Below are 23,695 nucleotides of genomic sequence, written 5' to 3' on the forward strand. Positions count from 1 at the left end.
TAAATGTTCATTCTAAATTTAATGTTTATTTCGGTGTCTGAAATGAAAAGCAGCATATATGAAGTTTTTCAGATATTCTAAAACAATATTAGTGGCTATAAATAACTTCTCTAGCGTTGACTTTACAAGCAGCAATAATGATCATTACGGCCGGATCTAAGAGTTCAGTGAGAAGCGAGACTTTTAGAGAAAAGACTCGCTGTCCGTGAAATGAAGTCTTTCTTCCCGGCACTTCCGTGTTTGTCCTCTGGGAGGCGCCAAAGAGAATAATTTCTTCCTTTCCTGTAGAGCAGGGGTCTCAAACTCCAGGCCTCGAGGGTCCTGCAGTTTTTAGATGTGCCACAGGTACAAAACACTGGAATGAAATGGCTTAATGACCTCCTCCTTGTGTAGATCAGTTCTCCAGAGCCTTAATTACCTAATTATTCTTTTCAGGTGTGGTGCAGCAGAGACTCATCTAGAAGTTGCAGGACTGCGGCCCTCCAGGACTGGAGTTTGAGACCCCTGCTCTAGATAAAAAAAGACCCAAAATTCATCCAGATGAAAAACAAACCGAGGCGAGGCGGCCGCACATTCCAGAACAAGGCAGCGCAAAGCAAACAGATAACCAAAATAAAATCAAATAAAGCTGACATTACTCTGGCAGAATAGAAAGAAGCAAAGAAAAGTAAGAAAGTTTTAATCCAGACCAGAATTTCTCGATGTTTCAGTTATTATGTTATGAATCAAAGCAGTTCTGGGTTTGCAGCCTGGATTTAAAGGAACCCTGTGTTTCAGCTGTTTTCTGGACCCAACCGGGTCAGAACCACAGAACAATGGAGGCGGAGGGAGCCACGGCTCAGGCCAGATCATCAGCAGAACTCGGCCTGAAAATCTGGAAAACATCCAATCAGAAGGTAGAGCTCAGTGCATTCATTCATCCAGAACTGGACCAGGACCGGCTGTTAGAACGTCTCCTGGTCCAATGAGTCAGAACTTGGTGGAACCGTCAGAGTTCTGGGTGGAGGTGGCACCATCATCTCCTCCACTGGTCCTGCAGCGAGGCTCTGAGGTCAAGGTCATCTGGTGACCTCCAGCGACCTGGTCCGTTATGACTGTTGCAGCTTTGACCCCTGACCTTTGCACCGTGCCGACTCTGAAGCTGCTAACGTGTGATCTGATTCCTGACCCCACAGGGGTTCACCGTGGGGTCAAAGGTCAGGGTTAGGAACGAGGCCTGCTTCCGGTTCTGGTTCTGCTGCAGGTCCTCAGAGCTGTGGGTCCTGATCCGGTTTGGTTCCTGCGGCATCGTGACTGACTCTAAAACTTGGCGTACGGACAAATTTGGAAAAGTGCGGCGCAGAAGAAAAGTCGGATATGAAGCCGTTCGCTCAGACCTGCTCACCTTTCCTTCATTCATCACAATTTAGACACAGAGCAGCTGCTGCTCCGCCTGTCGCCTCCACAAATACATCTTAATGTAAATGAGTAGAAATACAGGAGGTCTGCCGCCACGGGAAGCAGTAACCATGGCAACGGTAAGGATCTATAACAATAATAATTATAGATTTTATTTAAAAGGTGCTTTCAGGGCACAAAAATAATAAAGAGAAATTTCTAAATAAATCCTAAAGATCTCAGAGCAGACGCTGTTGGAGCAGCAGAGCGTTAAAGACCCAGAGAGTCTCTGAGTGGGAATGTGGATCTAAATAACTGAATGTGGATCTAAATAACTGAATGTGGATCTAAATAACTGAATGTGGATCTAAATAACTGAATGTGGATCTAAATAACTGAATGTGGATCTAAATAACTGAATGTCGGGCGTACCGTGGTGGCGTAGGGGTTAGTGCGACCCATATGTGGAGGCCTTCAGTCCTCGACGCAGCCGTCGCGGGTTCGACTCCCGGACCCGACGACATTTGCCACATGTCTTCCCCCTCTCCTTTCCTGTCAGCCCCCTGTCATATAAGGGACACTAGAGCCCACAAAAGACCCCCTGGAGGGGTAAAAAATAAATAAATAACTGAATGTCATCAGGATTCAGTGGATTTAGTGACTTTTGACTCTTTGTAGTTTGATATTGTTCACAGATAAAGTCTGCGTTACTTTAAGTTTATGTATATTTACGCAAACATTCATATTTACATGCCGACTTGTAAAATATGGCGCCGCACATCTGGTGTGCGTCCGCCGATTCATACATGAGGTCCAGGTCCGGTTTGCTGTGGGACGACGTCTGATTCCTCCTTCAGCCATTTAAGGCTCCGAGCTCAGGGCGGTGTGGGTGCGGGTGTGTGTGTGTGGTGCCTCTCCTGCACAATAAACCAGAACCGACCCGTTAGAGCAGATTCTGCTGAGTCATGCAGGCTCGTTTTGATGAGGTTCAGTTCCAACATGTCGGAGGTGTTACCATGACAACCAAGCTGTCAGCTGCTCTCCAGATGTTTTCCTTAACTTCCTGCTTGCTTCTGTCCAGAACCGACCCAGCAGAACCAGAACCGATGCAGAGTTCTGCTCCAGACCTTAAATCCTTCCCGGATGGTTGAGCAGACAGCGAGCCCTGCTGCCGATAGTCTACAGGAACCGCAGGGGGGCAGTGATGCATGCTGGGTAAATAGCTGCATTTATTAAAATAAACCATCAGAGGAAAACCTGGAGCGGATCAGGATTCCCTTTGCTCTGAAACCAAAAGCTGCTTCTCCTCTGATTCAGAGTTTCCAGCAGCTGCTGAAGGTTTCTGGGCTCCAGAACCGGAACCAGAGCCGACCCGCCCAAATGTCTTTAAAGCTTTAATGTGTCGACACGAAGCTTCAGTCTGAGATCAAACAGCAGGAAGTTTCAGCCTCTGTGGTCATCATCATCATCATCCTCCTCCCTGCTGGGATTTCCCATCATGCTCTCTGTCTGGTGGTTTTTTTGGTTTTGCACAGATTCGCATGAAAACAGTAAAAGTTTAGGAAAACGTGGAGCGGAATCTGGATCTGCTCCACGCCTGGAAACAAGCAGATAAAGTTACTTTCTGGGTGAGATGCTGTTTATTCTCTGGTTCTGGTTCTGTTGGGTCCAGCTGGGCTTGGACCTTTGACCCAACATCTGACTCTCAGCAGCATAGAAATGTGTTAACAGATGCTGAAAAAACCCGGGCCGAGACCAGAACCTTTCCCAGGAAGTTGGTCCGGGTTTGGGTCAGAATGTTTCGTGTTGCTGTGAGGTTCGACCGCGGCAAGAGGAAGAGGAGGAGGAGGAAGAGGAGGAGGAGCAGCAGCGGATGTAAACAGCTCCGTTTCTTCTCCGGCTCAGTTTTACGCAGCGCGCAGATGGAGCACACCATCTTCCTCCTCCTCCTCATCCTCCTGCTCGGAACCGCGGTTCCGTCCGCGGCGGACTGGACTCTGGTTCTGCTCCACACCAACGACGTGCACGCGCGCGTGGAGGAGACCAGCGTGCACTCCATCAAGTGCGGCAGAGAGGAGAAATGCTACGGCGGCGTGGCGCGGAGAGCCACGGAGATCCGCCGGATCCGGAGCGAGGAGCCGAACGTTCTTCTGCTGGACGCCGGGGACCAGTTCCAGGGAACAGTTTGGTTCACTTTGTACAAGGGGGCCGAAGCGGCGCACTTCATGAACCGGCTGGGATACGACGCCATGGTAGGAACCCGCTAAAGTATGTCGGTCCAATCGGGTCTTTGACAGCAGAACCTGCAGATGACGCTATTTCTGCTTTTTCATATTTTCTAACGGTGAAACATCTGAAAAGTGTGGCATGTATTTAAATTCTGACTAAAGGTCTTCTGAGTTTATGTCTGAACATCTACAGAGGTAGATTCAGGTCTGGACTTTGACTAGGCCATTCAGTCTATTTGTCTTTTTGTTGCTCAGCTTTCTGTCCTGAGGTCTTGAGGTTTTCCCCTCCAGGTTGCTGTTTCCAGCTGTTTCCTGTTCCATAGTGCTGCTCTCTGCTGTTTCCTGTTTCACTCCTCAGCCAGCCCATTCTCACTCCCTACTCGTCATATATTTACGCATGGGACGGTCCGTCCTCGTCGCATATTGACGCGCAGGGTACCCCTTTTGCGTCAATATGTGACGCGAGGTGTTTTACCCTATGCCTTACCGTAATTTTTGCCGCATGGTCAGAAATCGTCCCAACTCGTCAATATATGACGAGTTGGGAGTGAGAATGTGTTGCCTCAGCAGGCCGCTTCCAGAGTTTCTGCAAACACTTCAAGACACTCAAAGCACATCATTAAAATGTAAATGCAAAGGTAAATAAAATGGATGATAATATAAAATAAAAGTAAAGCAAATAAATGATAATAAAATATAAAATACTCCCAACAATAAATGTAAAGAATAGAACGACAGAAGCAGAGAGTTTTTTGTGACCCACCTGTGAGACCCTGTGTGAGCAGAACCATGAAAAGAGACTTTAAGAAAAGTGCTGGTTATTATCAGACATTAATATTTAAAGACCCTGATGTCCCTCTGGCGTCTCTCTCAGGTTTTTGGGAACCATGAGTTCGATAACGGCGTCGATGGACTCATGAAGCCGTTCCTGCGGGACATCAACTGCTCCATCCTCAGCGCCAACATCCGACCCGACTCGACTCTGGCCTCCACCTTCGGCGCCGCCTTCCAGCCCTACAAGATCTTTGAGGTCGGAGGTCAGCGGGTCGGTGTTGTAGGATACACGTCACGGGAAACGCCGGCTCTGTCCCAGCCTGGTAAGAAGCCCCGCTGCCATCTCCATGGCGACCGGGCCGGTTCTGTCCAGAGGTTCTGGTCCGGTTTGTGTCTGTCAGAGCAGGAAGTGGTCCAGGGCTGGTTTCACCTGTCTGTCTCTGTCAGGACCTCACCTGGACTTCCTGGAAGAGGTCAGCACCCTGCAGCCCATCGTGGACAAGCTGAAGACGCTGGGGGTCAACAAGATCATCGCTCTGGGTCACTCCGGCATCGCCGTCGACCGCCTAATCGCCAGGAAGGTCCGCGGCGTCGACGTGGTCATCGGCGGACACACCAACACCTTCCTTTACACAGGTAGGCTGCGTACACCTGTCACTGAGGCCCAGGCAGCTAATCAGAGAGCTGGACTCCAGGCAGCCAATCAGAGAGCTGGATTCCTGCGACGTCCTGCTGTTTAAAGTCAACCAGATGTTTTCTCTCCAGTTCGTTCTGAGAGAAAAGCGGATCATGGTTCTGGATTATTAACAGTCTGGATTCTGCAGAATCCGTCCAGGTAAAACATCCAGAGCCTCCAGAACCACAGAGGTTCTGCAGAACCAGCAGTTATTCTCTGAACCAAAATGGATTCTGGAGATGTCTGATTCTTCTTCTCTGGTTTTATTGATCACTTCTTTTCTGTAACAATCATTTCCAGTTTAAAAACAAAAATCCAGAAAAATAATGAAATCTGAAACAAAGAGACGAAAACAAAAGTGTAACAAAGTGAGACTCCATTTTCTCTGATGACTTTGTTGCTTTTGTTCTGCATTTGTCCTTTTGAACCAGCAGAAAAAACACTTTATCAAACCAACGTGTCTCATATTTTGTTGCAATTATTATATTTTTAACTGGAAATTCCACAGAAAAACCAACTGAATATTTAAAAAGTAGAAAATCTGGAACGAACTGTTCCAGAAAAGAAACACGTCTCAGATCTGGAAACGTTTTGCTACGTTTGTCCACAGAGCAGTTAGTGACGTTGGATTCGTGCTTTGAATGAATGAATGCAACGTTGGGACGTTTATTGTAACTTTCTTAGAACAGTCAGCTCCATATTTGTTATTAAGTTCCTCCAAATTAATGTTTCCATTTTCGACCCGGTTTGATCTGCGTCCAGAACCAGAGGAACAGAACCGGGTTTGGACCCAGATCTGTGTCTCTGCGGAGAACAAAGCCTCTTTGTTCGTCTCGTTAATCTTCCAGGAACTTCATTTCCATTTCCACAGTCTGAGCATTCATGACCCAGAACCGACCCGGTCCAATAGAACTCGGTTCTGCTCACTCAGGGAAAATCTGGTTTTCTGATCAGATTGAACTTCACACATTTCAGCTCCGTCCAAACTGAAATGGGCCGCTGGTTGACCCCGGCGCCGACTCCTGTCTGCAGGTCAGCCTCCGTCCCTGGAGAGGCTGGAGGGCGACTATCCGATCATGGAGGTGTCGGACGATGGCCGCCGCGTCCCAGTGGTCCAGGCCTACGCCTTTGGGAAATACCTGGGGTTCCTCAAGGTCACTTTCGACGACGGCGGGAACGTGGTGAGGTCGACTGGGAACCCCATCCTGCTGGACAACAGCATCAAACAAGGTACGACGGCTACTTCCTGTTTGACCACACAGCTTCCTGGTGGGAAGGAAGACATGCCCACTGGGAACGATGGGTTCTGATGGGTTACAGACGCGGCGGTTCTGGCCGAGGTGGAGGCCTGGAAGCAGAACCTGACCAGCTTCACGGCCCAGGTCGTGGGGAAGACGCTGGTGTTCCTGAACGCTTCGCAGTCTGCCTGCCGCTTCCATGAGTGCAACCTGGGGAACCTGATCTGCGACGCCATGGTGGGTCCGGGCCAGAGTCGCTTCTGGTTCCAGTTCTGCAGGCACTCATGTCTCTGTCTCCCAGGTGGACAACTACACCCGGTCCTTCGATGGCCAGCGGTGGAGCAACGTCAGCGCCTGCATCATGAACGGCGGCGGCATCCGCTCCTCTATCGACGAGCGCATCTACAACGGTAGGCCGGGCCGGTTCTGACCCCTATGGGTCCGATCCCAGCAGGTCTGACCCGTTTGGACCGCTCAGAGGACCAGCTGTGGTTCTGTCCCGCAGGCTCCGTGACGCTGGAGGACCTGCTGACGGTTCTGCCGTTCGCAGGAACCTTTGACCGGGTACTGCTGAAGGGATCCACGCTGCGCGCCGCCTTTGAGCACGGCGCCCATCGCTACGGCAGCAAGGCGGGGGAGTTCCTGCAGGTTTCGGGTAGGTCTGCGGCAAGACCGGTCCGGATGGGTCCCACTGGGCCAGGCGGGTTTAACTGGGTCCAGATGGGTCCGACTGGACAGGTAACACAAGTAGAAGTCTCCCTGACTGGTTCCCGGCTGCTGCGTGTCCTGCAGGCCTGCGTGTGGTTCTGGACGTGTCCCGGCCCGCGGGTCGCCGGGTCCGCAGCCTCAGCATCCTGTGCACCCAGTGTCGGGTTCCGCGCTACGACCCGGTCCGGGACGCGGCGGTGTACGCCGTGGTGCTGCCGTCCTACCTGGTGACGGGCGGAGACGGCTTCAACGTCATCAAGAACGGGATTCTGGAGCACAGCATCGGTGAGCCCAACCCGCCCGTTCTGACACGGTTCTGTGGGTCTGACACGGTTCTGACCCGATTCTGTTTCTCCAGGCCATCTGGACGTCTTGGTGCTGTCCAACTACATGAAGAAGAAGGGATGGCTCTATCCGGCCGTGGAGGGACGCATCACGGTCCTCAGCCGGGCCCCCGCCCCGCAGGCCACCCTGGCCTCACTGGGTTTACTGGTTCTGTTCGTGTTGAGCTGCTGAACCTCCAGCAGAGCCATCAGAACCACAGCAGGACTTTGATCCTCGTGTCTTAATAGAGTTAGTCAAACTGAACATGTTTTATCCTCCTGAACATTTCTGTCACAAAAACCCAACGCTGCATTTCCTGTAGCAGCCATTGGCTGCAGCCCAGATGATCTGATTGGTTCCTGAAAGCAGCTGCTGGAGAAGAAAAGTGGAGCTCCTCTTCCTCCTCCTCCTCCTCTTTTCTTTTCTGGACGGATCTGAAGCGTCTTTACATTTTTCTGGCTGAGAAAATGTTCCGATTGTAACTAAGCAACTGTAATTTTGTTTTAATTTAACTATTAAATGGACCAATCAGAGAGCAGGCTGGTGTCTTCAGTTGGTTGGATGTTGATGGTTGGTTGGTCCTACCAGGCGCCATCTTAAGCCCCGCCCACATTCAGATGTTCTCCTGTTTCTGCTGATCACTGGCTGAAATGTTCTGACCCGTTTTGGCCAGGCACCCTGACTGGACCGGACCAGAACCAAGCCGGACCGGATTGGACAGGAAGCAGACAGAAAGTGGCGAGCTAATGGGGAATAAATACGTTTATTAGACAGGAAGTGGAATGTCTGATGGTTGGGAGGCAGCAGGAGATCCTTGGTGTTGGTTCTGAGGTCCAGCCTCCGACCCGGTCCAACCCGGTCTGGTCACACAATGAACGGTTCCCTCGACCCCTGCTGAGGAGGAAACATCTGTGAGGTCAAAGGTCAGCAATGTTTCTTATTGTTTATCTTTAAACCTAAAGAAACCAGACCGGTTCTGTTTCAGAACCAGAAGCAAACAATTCTTTAATTGAATTGGACCCGTTTAGTTAAAAAGTATAGAATGAATCTCCTGAAACCAGTTCTGGTTCCATCATGGCGCAGGAAGGTTTGATTCATTTGAACAGTTCTTTTCTACAGTGAACTGGTTCAGTGCCTGATGAAGATAGGAGCGAGGCGGTTCTGGAGGTTCTGCCCTCATGGGTCCCATTACCTGGTTCAGTTCAGGGAAAAGCTCCAGGATGGCGATGTCCAGCAGGACGTAGGTCATCTGAGGACAATCAGAGGACAATCAGGTCAGGGGCAGAGCCTCTGTTTACCTGCAGGGGGCAGAGCCTCTGTTTACCTGCAGGGGGCAGAGCCTCTGTTTACCTGCAGGGGGCGGAGCCTCTGTTTACCTGCAGGGGGCAGAGCCTCTGTTTACCTGCAGGGGGCGGAGCCTCTGTTTACCTGCTTGTTGAGCAGCGGCTGCTGCAGCGCGTGGAACAGCAGCTCAATCCCGTCTCTCTGACGCTCTTCCCCGATCAGCTTCACCACGGCGTCTGAAACCAAGCAGAGCGACCCGGTTCACCTACTGGTTCTGGTTCTGGTCCGGCAGCCTGCTAGACCAGCTGAACATCTGGACCGGGACGGAACCAGCAGAGAGCTCATCAGAACCACCAAGAAGTTCTGGAGAACCGGTCCAGCTTAACGAGCTTAACGAGGCAGCCGGTAGTTAAGGAGGTAGCCGGTAGTTAAGGAGGTAGCCGGTAGTTAAGGAGGTAGCCGGTAGTTAAGGAGGCAGCCGGTAGTTAACACGGCAGCCGCCGGTAGTTAAGGAGGCAGCTGGTAGTTAAGGAGGTAGCCGGTAGTTAAGGAGGCAGCCGGTAGTTAAGGAGGCAGCTGGTAGTTAAGGAGGTAGCAGGTAGTTAAGGAGGTAGCCGGTAGTTAAGGAGGCAGCCGGTAGTTAAGGAGGTAGCCGGTAGTTAAGGAGGCAGCCGGTAGTTAACACGGCAGCCGCCGGTAGTTAAGGAGGCAGCTGGTAGTTAAGGAGGTAGCCGGTAGTTAAGGAGGCAGCCGGTAGTTAAGGAGGCAGCCGGTAGTTAACACGGCAGCCGCCGGTAGTTAAGGAGGCAGCTGGTAGTTAAGGAGGTAGCCGGTAGTTAAGGAGGCAGCCGGTAGTTAAGGAGGCAGCTGGTAGTTAAGGAGGTAGCAGGTAGTTAAGGAGGTAGCCGGTAGTTAAGGAGGCAGCCGGTAGTTAAAGAGGTAGCCGGTAGTTAAGGAGGTAGCCGGTAGTTAAGGAGGCAGCCGGTAGTTAAAGAGGTAGCCGGTAGCTAAAGAGGCAGCCGGTAGTTAAAGAGGTAGCCGGTAGTTAAAGAGGCAGCCGGTAGTTAAGGAGGTAGCCGGTAGTTAAAGAGGTAGCCGGTAGTTAAAGAGGCAGCCGGTAGTTAAGGAGGCAGCCGGTAGTTAAAGAGGTAGCCAGTAGTTAAAGAGGCAGCCGGTAGTTAAGGAGGCAGCCGGTAGTTAAAGAGGTAGCCGGTAGTTAAGGAGGTAGCCGGTAGTTAAGGAGGCAGCCGGTAGTTAAAGAGGTAGCCAGTAGTTAAAGAGGCAGCCGGTAGTTAAGGAGGTAGCCGGTAGTTAAAGAGGCAGCCGGTAGTTAAAGAGGTAGCCGGTAGTTAAAGAGGTAGCCAGTAGTTAAAGAGGCAGCCGGTAGTTAAGGAGGTAGCCGGTAGTTAAAGAGGCAGCCGGTAGTTAAAGAGGCAGCCGGTAGTTAAGGAGGCAGCCGGTAGTTAACGAGGCAGCCGGTAGTTAAGGAGGTAGCTGGTAGTTAAAGAGGCAGCCGGTAGTTAAAGAGGCAGCCGGTAGTTAAGGAGGCAGCCGGTAGTTAAAGAGGTAGCCGGTAGTTAAAGAGGCAGCCGGTAGTTAAGGAGGTAGCCGGTAGTTAAGGAGGCAGCCGGTAGTTAAAGAGGTAGCCAGTAGTTAAAGAGGCAGCCGGTAGTTAAGGAGGTAGCCGGTAGTTAAAGAGGCAGCCGGTAGTTAAGGAGGTAGCCGGTAGTTAAAGAGGCAGCCGGTAGTTAAAGAGGTAGCCGGTAGTTAAGGAGGTAGCCGGTAGTTAAGGAGGCAGCCGGTAGTTAAAGAGGTAGCCAGTAGTTAAAGAGGTAGCCAGTAGTTAAAGAGGCAGCCGGTAGTTAAGGAGGCAGCCGGTAGTTAACGAGGTAGCCAGTAGTTAAAGAGGCAGCCGGTAGTTAAGGAGGCAGCCGGTAGTTAACGAGGCAGCCGGTAGTTAAGGAGGTGACGCTGACCTGGCAGGTAGCTCATCATCTGGTCAAACGTCTGCTTGGCTCTCTGAAGTTTCTCCTCTGGACTTCGCTCCTGGTGGTTCTCACAGAAAACGGCATCTGGACCCAGAAACACAAGCAGGAGGTTCTGGTTCAACCGGGTCAGAACCAGCAGCACTGCATCCAGAGACGGACCAGAGGTTCTGGTACCTATAAGGTTCTGGTTTCTTGTACCTCTGAGCTGCGTGATGAGCGACACCAGCCGGTGCTCCTGCAGAACCGCCTCCAATTTGGACCGCAGGTACTGGTCCATGTAGGCCTCCAGAGAGTTCTTGAACAGAATCCGGCCGGCCGCCAAGACGTGGTGCAGCCAGTCCGGAACCCGGAACAGAACGCGACCTGCAACAGAACCACAGCGTGGAATCAGTCCAGAACCGGCAGCAGCACCAGCCTCCTTCCTCTGCCCAGGCTGGATCGGCACCGCCCCCTGCTGGTACGCCTTCCAGGACTGATCTGAGATCAGAACCAGAACCTGCAGAACTCGGTGGGAATCTGAGGACGCGTCTGTCATTTTAAAGGTTCTGTCTGAGTTCTGTTTCAGAAACTTATTTCAATCTCAGGTTTCACCTTAACCTTTGACCCCAGGCTCTCACTCAGATCTACACCAACACCTTCATGTTGCCTAGCAACAGCTCCAGCCAATAGAATTGCAGGATTTCAAAGGTTTTCTGTCATTTTGAGCCTGAAACCAGTTAGGCTTGAGACGGTTCTGGAGCCGTCCCGGTTCCAAAGCCATGTTGTCCCTGTTGCCCCTGGTTACCGGACTCACCAACATACATCAGGTAGTCGTACATGCCGTCCACGGCCACGACCTCCAGGAAGCAATTAGAGTTGTGTTTCCGCTCCGGAGCGTCGGAGAGGTCGGCGTTGTTCCGGAACAGGTTGTTGAAGAGCTGCAGGACACAACAGACGTCAAGGTCATGTGACCTGCTCAACATGGCTGCCACCCCGAGGAGAACTGAAACTACAGGGTTTTCCCCAGTGTATTTACTAGACCCCCTGCCAGGCAGCAGATTGAACTCATCCTGCAGGGCCGGTCCAAGGCTGCATGAGGCCTGGAGCAGAATCTGACCTAGGGGCCCCTCTTGCTGCTAAAACCATCAGCACCTCTAACAGCTTCTGTGTTGGATTTAATCTGGGAGAGAGAGAGTAGATTAACTGGCCAACCTGAAAACAATCAGTTATAATTACAGTTTATTCATTTGCTCAAACTCAAAGATTCAACTCACAGCATCAGATTGTTGCTATGGTAACAAAACAATCTAACTATGAATATTGTTCTTTGAACTTTTACAAAGTAAACTTGCCAGCTCCTTAAAATCTTACATTTAAATGTTAAACAATTTTAAATATTTTAATCTATTTATGCTGAAACCATCAAATCAAATTTAGCAGCATTGCTAATCTCAATAAATAAATGTTACATTTATGTATCTGTGTTAAAATATTATCATTTATGGCCCCTGAAGCCCTGGGGGCCCGATAGAGCCGCTGACTTCATTTGGGTTAAACAAAAGTGCAAATAATTGATATTCATCTTAATTGTATTTTTTGATTTGTTGTTTTTCAGACTAGTTGTTGGTTTAAATATCGTTTCACTGGAGATGTTTTCCTGTAACATTTAATTACCCAGTAATATTTTTACATTTCCTGCCTAATTAACATCTTTTAGTACAAAAACAGGGCGGACGCCTCAGCAGGTTTACTGGGGGAAACTCTGGGTTTACGTTTCATCACTTCCTGTTTTCAGCCAGGTTTTAATCCAACGGCTCGAAGGAGATCTGGGGACATCGCACGGTAGAGTACAAGTCAATGGTAGACATGGTTACCATGGCAACCTGTTCTGACAGGAAGTGAGTTGTTTTTACCTTCTTGTTGTTCTCTGCAGACGGGCTGAGGACGGTGAGTTCTGGTCGGCTCGGTTTGGGTTTGGGCGACTCGCAGGAGTTGAAGAAGGACTGGATGAAGGGCTCCAGGTTCTGTCCTTTCTGGGAAACACACAGGGACATCAGAACCAGAACCAGGACCAGGACCTGCCTAAGACAGGCAGGAAATAAAAGTTCCAGACAGGAAGTAAAGGCTTCCAAGCAGGAAATGGAAACAGGAAGGACTGAAACATTCCTGCAGCAGGAACTCACCTCCTTCATCAGCTTCCCAGGAACAGACTTAAAGATTTTCCCTGGAAAACAAACGAAACAGTGAATGACGGAAAACTTGGGTTCAGATTCAGAGAAACTTCCTGTGGTCAGAAACCTCAGACCAGAGACCACTGGGTTTGTGAGCTCAGGAAGGAAACTCCCACCAGAAGCGGACCCGTCCGGAGCAGAACCCACCTAGGTTGACGTCCGGCAGCATCTTGTCCAGGAACTGGGACTCCAGGCTGAAGGGAGACAGGAAGTCGGCCAGCAGCTGACTGTTGCTGAGCTCAGGGAGCAGCAGCAGCCTCTGCACACAATGCAGCGGGTCAGACTGGAACCACAGGTTCTGGAAGGTTCTGGAGGTCAAACTCACCCGTAAATATCCCTCAAACTCTTCCCGCTTCGATTCCAGGAATTCGTAGTTCTTTGGTCCGATGAGCCGCTTTGATGGAAGCTGAACGTCCGAGAAGGTTCCTGAAACAAGAAGACCTTTAGGGAGGAGGTTCTGGTCCGATTGGGAGGTTCTGGTACAGTCAGTATTATGGGATGGTTACCATGGAACTCTGTGAGTTTGGACTCCAGAACGTAGAACTCCAGGTACCGCCTGCAAACCGTCCAGGACTCGGGGTCGTGACCTGCTGAGGAGAAACAGGAAGTTTGTAGTGTAGATGTAGTAATAACTGTGGCCACCGGGGGGCGCGGCCGCTGTCCGAACACTTAAATTTTAAGTGATTTAAATATTTCATGAACCGTCGACCCGAAACTGCTGGTTCTGGTTCTGATTTCGGCTCACCATCCCGGCGGTCGTTCCTCTTCACGTCGATGACAAAGACTGGAACCTTCTCCCGCTTGGCCTCGTCTTCGCAGAAATCGATGAACGGTAGCGAGACGCTCCAGGCCGACAGGAGCCTCTGGGGAGGCGCCGCCAGTGGCTCGGCCGGCCCGTCGTCCTCCAGAACCACCGTGGCCTCCTCCACCTGCAGGACCGGGTCAGAGCCGGGTCAGAGCCGGATCAGAGCCGGGGGCGTCATGTATGAAACACTGCGCAGTTTTCACTCTAAAACTTGGCGTACGGACAAATTTAGAAAAGTGCGGCGCAGAAGAAAAGTCGGATATGAAGCCGTTCGCTCAGACCTGCTCACCTTTCCTTCATTCATCACAATTTAGACACAGAGCAGCTGCTGCTCCGCCTGTCGCCTCCACAAATACATCTTAATGTAAATGAGTAGAAATACAGGAGGTCTGCCGCCACGGGAAGCAGTAACCATGGCAACGGTAAGGATCTATAACAATAATAATTATAGATTTTATTTTAAAGGTGCTTTCAGGGCACAAAAATAATAAAGAGAAATTTCTAAATAAATCCTAAAGATCTCAGAGCAGACGCTGTTGGAGCAGCAGAGCGTTAAAGACCCAGAGAGTCTCTGAGTGGGAATGTGGATCTAAATAACTGAATGTGGATCTAAATAACTGAATGTGGATTCAGTGGATCAGTGGATTTAGTGACTTTTGACTCTTTGTAGTTTGATATTGCTCACAGATAAAGTCTGCGTTACTTTTAGTTTATGTATATTTACGCAAACGTTCATATTTACATGCCGACTTGTAAAATATGGCGCCGCACATCTGGTGTGCGTCCGCCGATTCATACATGAGGTCATTTCCGGGTCTCACCGAGTCGTCGTCCGGGTCGGCGCCGGCTGGCAGCAGGCCGCCCTCCATGGTGGAGCTCCGGAACACGCCTTTGATCCGGTTCCCAATCCGGCTGATGCCGAACGCCTCGCCCCGTCGGGACAGATTCCTGGAGGGCAGAGACAGTGAGAACTGGGCCGCCGGTACCAGAACCAGGTCGGTACCAGGCGGCTCCTGACCTGTTGATCCTCGCGTTCCGGGTTGGCGACTCGGATCCTCTCAGCAGGTGTCTGAAGTACTGAGAGCCAGAAGAAAACAAACAGGGTCAGAACCAGCCCAACAGTGCCGCTGGGAAAGTTTTCACTCCCAGGATGCTTCAGGCCGGGCACGGGGTCTGGACTGGCCTAGTCAAAGCCCAGATTCGGGTCGATCCGGGTCGGCCCGAATCAAACTAAAACATGGTTTGAATACTTTAGTTCCATCCTCAGGTTTGATCCGGTTCAGCGTTCCGGAAACTCGAATGCTAATGGAAAGTTGAGAGGAAGGAAAACCTGCGGCAGAAAGCCCAGGTTGCTTGACAGGGGGAGTTTTTCCTTCCACACAACCTTCCATTAGCGAGTTGGAACCGGGCCGAGCGGGCCTCACCTCGTCGCTGTGGCAGAACATGGGCGTGAAAACGTCCTCCAGCAGGGACAGAACCAGTTCGTAGGCCTGGAACAGGAAGGGTTTCCTCTGCAGCGCCACCACCTGGCTGTAGGGCGCCACCGCCACTGCAACGCAGCACAGGGTCCGATTAGAGGTTCTGGTGGTTCTGGGTTCGCTTGAAAACAATTTAAATTGATGTGTTTTTTGTTTTCCTGTTAGTGACTTTAATAATAATTTAAATCTTTGATTTACTAACTTTGTGTTTATCATCAGTTTTATGGATGTTTGATTCTTCATGTAGAAACTGATTGGATTATTGATAAAGTTATTGATGATGTTGGGATAATTTCGATCCAATAATTGATCCAGTTGATAATCTGTTCTCATCATTGGTGTCCTGCAAGGTTCTACAGAACCAGAACCTCAGCAGGTTCTGGTTGTGCTCACCGCTCCGGATCCCCTCCACCACAGCCGGGTCGAAGCGGATCTTGTCGGCGCTGTCGTCCCGGCAGAAGGTCTGATAGATGTGCAGAACCTCTGCATGCAGCCGCCGCAGCTCCGGGTCGCTCAGGTCCGGACTCAGGATCCGCTCGTTGAACTCTTCTGCAACACAGAGGTTCCGACCCATCAAACCGGACCTCGGAACCAGGCCAGGCCGAGCGTTTAGGGCCTTACCCACGGCCAGGCAGAACTGCAGGACGTGAACGGCTCCTTCCTGCTTCAGGAAGTTCAGGAAGCGGAACAGCAGATCCTGCTGGCTCCGGATCGCCTTCAGCTGCAGCTGCAGAACCTGCAACACAGAGGTGCCGGTTCTGGAACGGTTCTGACCCGGTTTTGGCCCAGCTCTGGCCCAGTCCACTCACCGACGGCCTCCTGCTGCTGCTGCTGTATCTCTGCAGGAAGGGAACCAACGGCGACGGCGGCTCGCCGGCGGCTTCTGGCTGCAGAGGAGAACAGCCAATCAGAGCGCAGCTGCAGCAGCAGCCAATCAGAGCGCAGTTGCAGCAGCAGCCAATCAGAGCGCAGCTGCAGCAGCAGCCAATCAGAGTGCAGCTGCAGCAGCAGCCTGTGTTCCTACGGCGGAGCTCCACCTACCGGAGTGTGGTCCACGAAGAGCAGCACCATCAGGTTCACCGTGTCCTGAAACACAAACAAACGTTTCCAACTCGGTTCTGTTCCTGAACCGCTTTGCAGTCGGATGTTTTAAACGGGTCGGCGGATTCCTGAAGCCATGTTTGGTTCTGCATCGTTGGCAGAAACCCGAGGGAGGTTCGGTCTGGTGGGCCCGGTTCTGATCGATCGATAACGGCAGGCTGCTCACCGGGTTGGCCATGAAGTCCATGGTGGGCAGGAAGACGGATCCGGCCATCACCTCCCGCAGCAGCAGAGCCAGAGACCTGGACAGGATTGAAACAGAACCATGGGTCGGAACCAGACAGAACCGCAGCTCACCGGTTTTACTGGGCTCGGTACCGCAGAAGGAGGACCGGTACCGACCGACCGGCCTCCTTCTCCTCTCCCATATGACCCATCTGGTTCCTGCAGACCCGACCCGGTCTCTGGTACCTGCAGTCGGTGGTTTTGGGCGGCATCAGGTAGGGCAGCAGCGTGTCGGTCAGAGTCCGCAGGTAGCGCAGCTCCTCCCTGCGGCCGCGCATCGCGGCGTGCAGCCCGGCGCCGTACCCGTCCAGAGCGGCCCGCTGCAGGTCCTCCCACCGCTTCGCTGCACACAGGACACGGAGGTGAGCCGACCGGGCCTTCCTGTTCCTACGGCTACAGTTGCTATGGCGACAGACCCTACATCCGGCTCGAGCCTTGGCGATGACTTCCAGGTGCTTCATGGCGACTTTCATCACTTTATCAGCAAACACGGCTGGGAGGTCGACCTGCAAGCAGCCGGAAATCACCCTCTGACGTTACCCAGAGTTCTCCACTCCCAACATGGCCGCCACTCATTCCCCGACAGGAGTGGCGGCCCAAGCTCTGAGCAGGTCCGGTTCTGACCCGGTTACCTTCTGGGCTCTGCGGATCAGCACCGAGGAGAAGAAGCGGAAGGTGGTTCTGACTTCATCCAGCCAGGCGTCATCCTCAGTGATGTCCCTGCAAGAGGAGGACAGACGTCAGGACGCCGTTCAGCTGCTGCAGCCCCCTGGTAGCCGCCCCCTGGTGGTAGCCGCCCCCTGCTGGTAGCCGTCCCCTGCTGGTAGCCGCCCCCTGCTGGTAGCCACCCCCTGGTGGTAGCCGCCCCCTCCTGGTAGCCACCCCCTGGTGGTAGCCACCCCCTGCTGATAGCCACCCCCTGGTGGTAGCCGCTCCCTGCTGGTAGCCACCCCCTGCTGGTAGCCGCCCTCTGGTGGTAGCAGCTCCCTGCTGGTAGCCGCCCCCTGGTGGTAGCCGCCCCCTGGTAGCCGCCCCCTGCTGGTAGCCACCTCCACCCCGCTGGTTGCTCACCTGTACCAGGGATACACGAACTTCTCCAGGACCAGCTCGAACACCTGCAGAAGGGCGGCACAATTCAGAGACTTGTCTGCATGTTTGGGTCAGAACCGAGCTGGACTGACCTCTGCCACAGACGCATCCACCTTGGAGTGAACCCTCAGGTCCAACCAGGGCTGCTGGTTCTCCAGGAGCAGTCCAGGCCTGCAGGACACGGACAGAACCTCAGGACCTTCCAGAACCTTCCTCTGGGTTCTCACACACAGAGGAAGGCCCAGCTGAGGTCTGAACTCTCTGATACCCCGAAATATAATCTAGGCCTTCAGGAAGCATCATCTTGTGGGAAAAACTGGAGGAAAAACTGCCACAGACCTGAGGTCAAAGTTCAGCCTCCAGCCAGAGATATTATGGGATGGTTTAGATCAGGTTCAAGGGTAGAATGGCCTAGTCAAAGAACAGACCTGAATGCAGCTGAGAATCTGTTTTCAGATCTTTTATGTTGTACAAAAAAAAACTCCATTAAAGTAAATAGTTTTGGGGGTAAATAGTTTGGGGGGTAAATAGTTTATGTTTGTGAATATTTGAGGTTCTGCAGAACAAACCGGTGGCGCTGGCATCGGGTCGTGCCACAGACGGCGCAGCTGTGGCCCAGAGGGAACAGTTCCGGATCCTGCCGCTGTTGGACACAGAGAGCATCAGAACCGGCGCTGGGAGGTTCCGGTATCGTGCTGAACCGGGCCTACCTTGGCTCTGGGCTTCACGGGGAAGAAGACATTAGGCAGCAGTGAGTCGGGTCCGAGGGAGAAGTAGAAGGTGACGAACCCGGCCAGCAGCGACCAGAACATCAGGAAAACGTGGAGGAACCTGGAGACGGAACCAGAACCGGATCAAGACAGAAGGCGGAACCGAGTCAGAACCGGGCCCGGTTATTGGTTCCAGGAAGTTTCAGTAACTGTTGAAAGTCAGCTGGAAGATCTGGGCCGTTTCCGTTTGACAGTGGGCCGCAGATGGCCCCCTCACCTCAGCTTGGACACCGCAGTTAGACAGTAATGACGTCACCTCTGTACTGAACAACTCATACCCGTTTACCTGAACGGAACTTCCGGATCACAGGAAACAGAACTATCCAGAACTCTGAGGCTCTGGCCCACATTTAGCCCAGAGAGGTTCTAAAGCAGCAGAACCGGGTCAGACATCACGTGACCCGCCGCTCTTCCTCCTCCTCTTCCTCACCTGTGGAGCAGCACCGTGAGGCCCAGCAGAACCAGCAGCAGGCAACAGGACAGCGGGTACTGCCGCCCCGCTTCCCGTAGCACCTTCACGCCCCGAACCAGAACCTCCATGTAGCGCCTCCAACTCGCCATCCCGCCCGGAACCGCGGCTCTAAGCAGCCATGTTCTGAAAGAGCTCGGTTCGGCTGAAGACAGTCGCGACAAGAACTTCCAGCGGAACCGAGGAGTTTCTTTATGAACTAGAACCCATCCGGTCCAGAAACAGCCCGTTACCCGTCCCGGTTCCTGTTCCGGTCCCCCAGCAGCTTTGACCCGATGTTTAGTTCTGGTCGGACAATTTTCTAAAAGTCCAAACCGACTTCCTGGGCAGGACGGCTTTAATCCGGCCCCGGGTTGCCAGGTCCGACAGAAACCCGGAATAACTGTGTTACTACACGGCCAGCCTGCTGATTCAGAGATCATAAAGGTGTTATTAAATATTAATGTTATTTTCAGTCATAATCAATTACTTAACACTGAAATATTTAAATTACATCCCATCTATAAGCTGTTAAATGAGCTGAGCTGCCTTCACTTCAGAACTTATATCCTACCAGTTCGTGTGTAGCGGTGGGGAAACTCATGGCCTTCATGCTGTCTAATTCAGCTCAGCGCTCTACTCCTCCTATGAAGTGTGGACTCAGTCAAAGTCACATCAGGGTTCAGAATTGGGACAGAAATCCACATCCAAAATGGCGGACTGGTCACTGTTTAGCATCCTGCTGCTGAAAAGTACAACTACAACAAAACAGATTATTTTAAATGTACAGTAAAGGTATTTCTGCTGGAGGTATTTGTTGAGATATATTTAAATTTCATGTCTCATTTAATTTATTCCTCCTACAATTGATGGAGATATATAGATGTTAGTTGTAATATATAAAGGTCTTGTTTATGTCATTTAATTAGCTCTACATCCTTAAGAAAATGAAAAATTAATAAATAAAGACTTTGTGCTATTCTGATTTAGTAAATTATATTAGTTGTGTTACCACCCCCGGGCCACTAGAGGCAAACCCAAAAAGATTGGACTAAGAAGCAGGTTTAGAAGTAAACAGAAAGCCACAGAACTTGTTAAAAACTGTAAGCTGCGCTGAAGTAAATAAAAGAGAGAAGTTCAAAGACATGCCGAGAGTTCAACTTCTTCCTAAAGGTGAAGATATATCACAGATATAAAAAGAAAATAAAAAAGGGAGATCGGGAATAATATAAGAAATAGCGCCCCCTTCACTTCCGGAGTGCAATGGTCCCATTTCCAAATAAGGTCTGAGACTGACAGTGGTCCGTCCCGTACCTTCCTGTTTGCTGCAGCTAGGTCCTTCTCCCTTTAACCGTCAACATGAACGAGGGAGAGGATTGGCACAGAGCACAACACCAGCGGTGGATCCCTGACGCGATCTGGCAACCCATGACCCAACCATCGCCGCTTCCTGTTTGCTGGTCGATCATCTGATGATTATTTACAGTTTAAACCGACAGGTGGCTGGAGCGGCCGCAGGTAGAGGCAGTACTGCACTGCAACATACTAAAAGGTATTTAGTTAATAAACTACTTTAATATTTCAAATTATATCAGACAAAATGCAAAGTTATGCGCAAATCCAAAAGAGAAAAGTAAAAACAAGAGGAAAAACATTTTACAAATAAAACGAATCAAACCGATACTGACAGAAATACTGCTGCGGTTTGAATGTTGTGTACAAAACACGATTTAATTAGAATATCTACTTTTTTTATTTGTTCCTTGCTTAAATATTCCCAACCTCGTCTTAAACTATTTTAAAGAGACATTTAAAATGTTTAAAACTTTGTGTCTTAGAAAATTTACGAAAAATGTTTTTCAGTAGTTAACAGCATTAATACAACCTTATGTCTAATTTTCAAAATCTTTCTAATTATTTTCCTTCAGAAAACTTAAAACGTATATTTGAAGGCCTGAATTTTCAAAAGCTATTGATTAATTTTTTTTGTTCTGTTTTTGTGGAAATCTGTGAAATTATAACTTTGCATGAATTTTCCTGAATTCAACAAAAAAAAACTTCATAAAAAATTTTTGTTTCTTATGTAGACGTCATTTGTACGAACATTTAAAGTAAAACAAGTATTGAGTAAAAAGTAAACGTTGACTTTAACCTTGAAATATAATTTAATAATACATAATTTCATCATCAACCAATAAGATGAATATTTGTTCAAACTTGTTAAAATGAGCCCAGATGACTTTACCACAGCTGTTATAAGGATGGAACATTTTTATTAAGTCAACCTAAGGTGATGTAAAAACTTTAGTTGGGGCAACATTTTTTAAAGTTAGTTTGAACTAATTATTTTTAATTTAATATAATGGCTAAAGACAGTTCAGTCAAGTTAAAGTTATAGCAATAGTTTTGATCGAGTGTTTTGAACCTGACAGTTAAAGTTAACTGAGTGAAAGCAACAAGGAACTACCCTGAGTCAAGTTGAGTCAGTAAATATTGTTTTACAGTGAAGTGTATTTAATATCCACATCTTCAGGGGGAGCAGGTAGGAAAGAACATTGAAAAGATGAAGACGTCACTGAACATAAACATACAGATGTTTTTGGGTCCAAATGTTCAGTAAAGTTACTCGCTGTGGGGAGAACAGTCAGGAGCGATGCTTGATATTACTGAGGAAAAGTAAACGGTACGCTGCAGTACCTGCGTACTTCCACCTGGTACTACCCGCCTCTATCATATATATTATAAAGCAGAAACAAGTTTAATAATTTATTTAACTAAAGGCAGCTGCAGCTTTGTGACAGCAGTAAACATGATGAGAACAGCAGAACAGCTCAGGAATACGGGAATAAACTGACAACCATAAACGCAGGGAGAGGTTTCTGCAACATCGGGACAGTCGTGGCAATCTGGAGGCTGATGACATGATCTGGTTCTCCATGTTCACAGCTCGGATGAGCTTTTATCTGCCACTCTGAGACAAACGGCTCTTTGTTTCCTAAGGGAGGAGGACAACAGAAGAGCTTCTGGCTCAACAAAGAAACATCTAGTTTCAGTTTCAGACTGCGACGTCGGCTTTACAGAAGGAAAGGAGCCAAATTATGAAATGCTCTCTTAATGAGAAATAATAACACATCAAATGTATATAGCTCTTTTTAGGACACTCAAAGATCCTTACATTTCTTTTAAAAACAAAACTGATACTAGTATAACTTAATAAAGGAGGAACTCACTGAAAAGTGTATTTCAATAATTACATTTAACAAGTGTAACTTATATATTCACGAATACTTGTGAATATATAAGTTATTCACAAATGAAAACACAACATTCCGTTCTCAAGGGCGGGCTATATTTGCACGCCGCACCTTTCAGATTTTTATTCGCCAGAAATACTTGGTAGTTATGAATAATTAACTCTTTCACGAGCGCCTTTGTGTTTCTTTTGTTTGAGTTAAAGGCTGCGGTTGGAAACAGCGCCCCCTGCGGCCGGTCCTGCCCCGCCCGGGACTATAAAGGCAGCGTGTGACGTCACGGGGCTGTTTCCCAGGATCGCTGCGGGAGAGGGAAGCTGCTGCTCGGGAAGAGTGTGGAGCAAGCCGCCGGTGGAGGGACACAGTCTACTGGAGGACAGCCGGCTGAAGCTGCGCGCTTGTTTCTGGGGACTTAAAGACGCGGTTCTACATTCGGTTCGACCCAAACTGAGTTCCGGCAGGTCCGTCCAGAAGAGCCAGGTAGGAACCGGCGTTAGCACCGGGAAGGTTCTGATCAGTGAGACCGAGCTGTTAGCTAGCTGGCGGGGGCTACACTGCTCAGCATCCCGGTTCCAGTTCCAGAACCTGTCGGTACCAAACCGACAGCCGAACACCTGATTGTTCTGGATCGATTTGAGCAGAACATTATGACTACCTCCACTTCGCACTGATTGCCCAGCTTTGTCTCCAGCTGCTCCCACCAAAGTCCATGTAAAAATCAGGGGATTTAAGCCAAGCTGGACCGCGGGAGGAGGTGGGTGTGTGGGGGGCTTGGTTCATCATGGTGGGGTGGAGCTGGGTCGGAACCGGTCATCCGCCGGGAGCTGGGTCCGAACCGGTCATCCGCGCTGGGAGCACCGAGACACGGGAGGATGTGCTCTGTGGTCTGACCCCGGGAACGGGAGCCCTGCTGCGGCCTGCGGGTTGACAGGAGCCGGGGAACCGGGACCAGTTACAAACCGGAACTGCCGCTGAGCCTGGGAACCAGAACCGGCGGACAGGTCCTGACTGAAACAAAATGCTGTCTCCGATGGGTTCGCCGGTTCTCATGGGTTCGGCTGTGGTTCCGGAGCTGCAGTGTTGTGGTTTCAGGGTTATATAAGAGCTGTCATTGTTGTGGAGCTGCTGCCATTATCTCTCCTACTGCTCTGCTTTTGTTCTTATGTCTGACGAAGGCTTTTATTCTGAAATGATCCAACTTCCTGCTAGGTGGAGGCCGCCACACCTGCAACCGCCTCTCACCTGGACAGGACTTTGACTCTGCTCTCCTTCCTGCTGCTGCTTCACTGCAGCCGGGCGGAAACTTCACCAGGTCCCTCCTCTCCTCCACTCGGCTCCCGACCGGTTCTGGTTGGAATCGGTTGTGGTTCTGGACTGGTCCCCTGCTGGTCCTGTTGGTTCTGGACCGGTCCCTGCTGGTCCCAGTCGTGCCTCCAGTTGATCCTGTTGGGCGAACTGGACCGGAGGGAAATCTGGACCTGAACGGTACGATGAACCAGCCTGGCTTCATGTGATGCTGACCCAGAGCCGGTTCTGGAGGGGAATAGAGCTTAGTCCTGATTGGTCACCTGGGGATCATGGATCCACTGGAAGCATGGTGTTACCATGGTAACAGGAATTTCCTACCAGATAAAAATGTAGCAGTACTCGCTAGAAAGTATTCACACCCCAGAAAGTGACCTTTGACCTGAGACTCTGACCTGGAGAACCCATTAGTCGGA

At 50.4% G+C, this 23,695-nt stretch overlaps 3 protein-coding genes across 21 annotated transcripts in view; 2 read left to right on the forward strand and 1 right to left on the reverse strand.

Moving 5' to 3' along the window:
• Positions 1–2,520: 2,520 nt before the first annotated feature.
• Positions 2,521–7,861, forward strand: nt5e (5'-nucleotidase ecto). Its single transcript, XM_023348230.1, has 10 exons — positions 2,521–2,592; positions 2,940–3,629; positions 4,480–4,702; positions 4,827–5,015; positions 6,088–6,285; positions 6,376–6,530; positions 6,595–6,703; positions 6,799–6,948; positions 7,086–7,286; positions 7,360–7,861. The coding sequence occupies exons 1-10, from the start codon at positions 2,521–2,523 to the stop codon at positions 7,515–7,517; spliced, it is 2,145 nt and encodes a 714-aa protein (XP_023203998.1). The 3' UTR covers positions 7,518–7,861.
• A 208-nt stretch (positions 7,862–8,069) lies between these two features.
• LOC102231594 (sorting nexin-14-like) lies at positions 8,070–19,113 on the reverse strand. 7 transcript variants are annotated; one of them, XM_023347443.1, is made up of 28 exons: positions 18,706–19,109; positions 18,216–18,336; positions 18,075–18,148; positions 17,598–17,676; positions 17,488–17,531; positions 17,049–17,136; positions 16,838–16,922; positions 16,603–16,759; positions 16,358–16,433; positions 16,132–16,176; positions 15,900–15,977; positions 15,712–15,826; positions 15,484–15,639; positions 15,037–15,161; positions 14,631–14,689; positions 14,434–14,560; positions 13,553–13,736; positions 13,314–13,394; positions 13,133–13,233; positions 12,955–13,066; positions 12,760–12,800; positions 12,490–12,609; positions 11,391–11,514; positions 10,796–10,960; positions 10,586–10,681; positions 8,754–8,845; positions 8,518–8,574; positions 8,070–8,219 (listed from the first exon to the last, which is right to left on the reverse strand). In XM_023347443.1, exons 1-28 carry the CDS (start codon positions 18,834–18,836, stop codon positions 8,190–8,192), a joined length of 2,763 nt encoding a protein of 920 aa, XP_023203211.1. In that variant the 5' UTR covers positions 18,837–19,109; the 3' UTR covers positions 8,070–8,189. The 7 variants fall into 7 exon arrangements, 6 of the variants coding, with proteins under 6 accessions (XP_023203211.1, XP_014326540.1, XP_023203215.1 ...); XM_014471054.2 differs by having other exon boundaries at positions 13,314–13,397; XR_002754006.1 differs by lacking the exons at positions 8,070–8,219; positions 8,518–8,574; positions 8,754–8,845; positions 10,586–10,681 and having other exon boundaries at positions 12,490–12,658; positions 13,314–13,397; positions 18,706–19,113.
• Positions 19,114–20,232: 1,119 nt separating this feature from the next.
• myo6 (myosin VI) overlaps positions 20,233–23,695 on the forward strand; it is a 42,935-nt gene continuing 39,472 nt past the window's right edge. For 11 of the 13 annotated variants that reach the window (XM_023347421.1, XM_023347423.1, XM_023347424.1 and 8 more), the window contains exon 1: positions 22,175–22,454. The gene's annotated coding sequence lies outside the window, so the exon portion shown is untranslated. Of the gene's footprint in view, positions 20,276–22,174; positions 22,455–23,183; positions 23,460–23,695 lie in introns of those variants that run through there. The other 2 variants (XM_023347433.1, XM_023347422.1) reach the window with 2 other exon arrangements.

This window comes from Xiphophorus maculatus, chromosome 15, assembly GCF_002775205.1.
Source record: "Xiphophorus maculatus strain JP 163 A chromosome 15, X_maculatus-5.0-male, whole genome shotgun sequence".
Taxonomy (NCBI): domain Eukaryota; kingdom Metazoa; phylum Chordata; class Actinopteri; order Cyprinodontiformes; family Poeciliidae; genus Xiphophorus; species Xiphophorus maculatus.

What these genes read in the sequence shown, in the direction of transcription:
- LOC102231594 (XM_014471054.2), bottom strand. Translation starts at nt 18,836, where the DNA reads ATGGCGAGTTGGAGGCGCTACATGGAGGTTCTGGTTCGGGGCGTGAAG. An exon ending in GCAGTTCTGCCTGGCCGTGG is followed by an intron (nt 15,640 to 15,711) that starts GTAAGGCCCTAA and finishes TCTGTGTTGCAG; the next exon opens with AAGAGTTCAACGAGCGGATC. An exon ending in AGTTTGAGGGATATTTACGG is followed by an intron (nt 13,067 to 13,132) that starts GTGAGTTTGACC and finishes CATTGTGTGCAG; the next exon opens with AGGCTGCTGCTGCTCCCTGA.
- nt5e (XM_023348230.1), top strand. Translation starts at nt 2,521, where the DNA reads ATGGTTGAGCAGACAGCGAGCCCTGCTGCCGATAGTCTACAGGAACCG. An exon ending in GCCGGCTCTGTCCCAGCCTG is followed by an intron (nt 4,703 to 4,826) that starts GTAAGAAGCCCC and finishes TGTCTCTGTCAG; the next exon opens with GACCTCACCTGGACTTCCTG. An exon ending in ACCTGATCTGCGACGCCATG is followed by an intron (nt 6,531 to 6,594) that starts GTGGGTCCGGGC and finishes TCTGTCTCCCAG; the next exon opens with GTGGACAACTACACCCGGTC.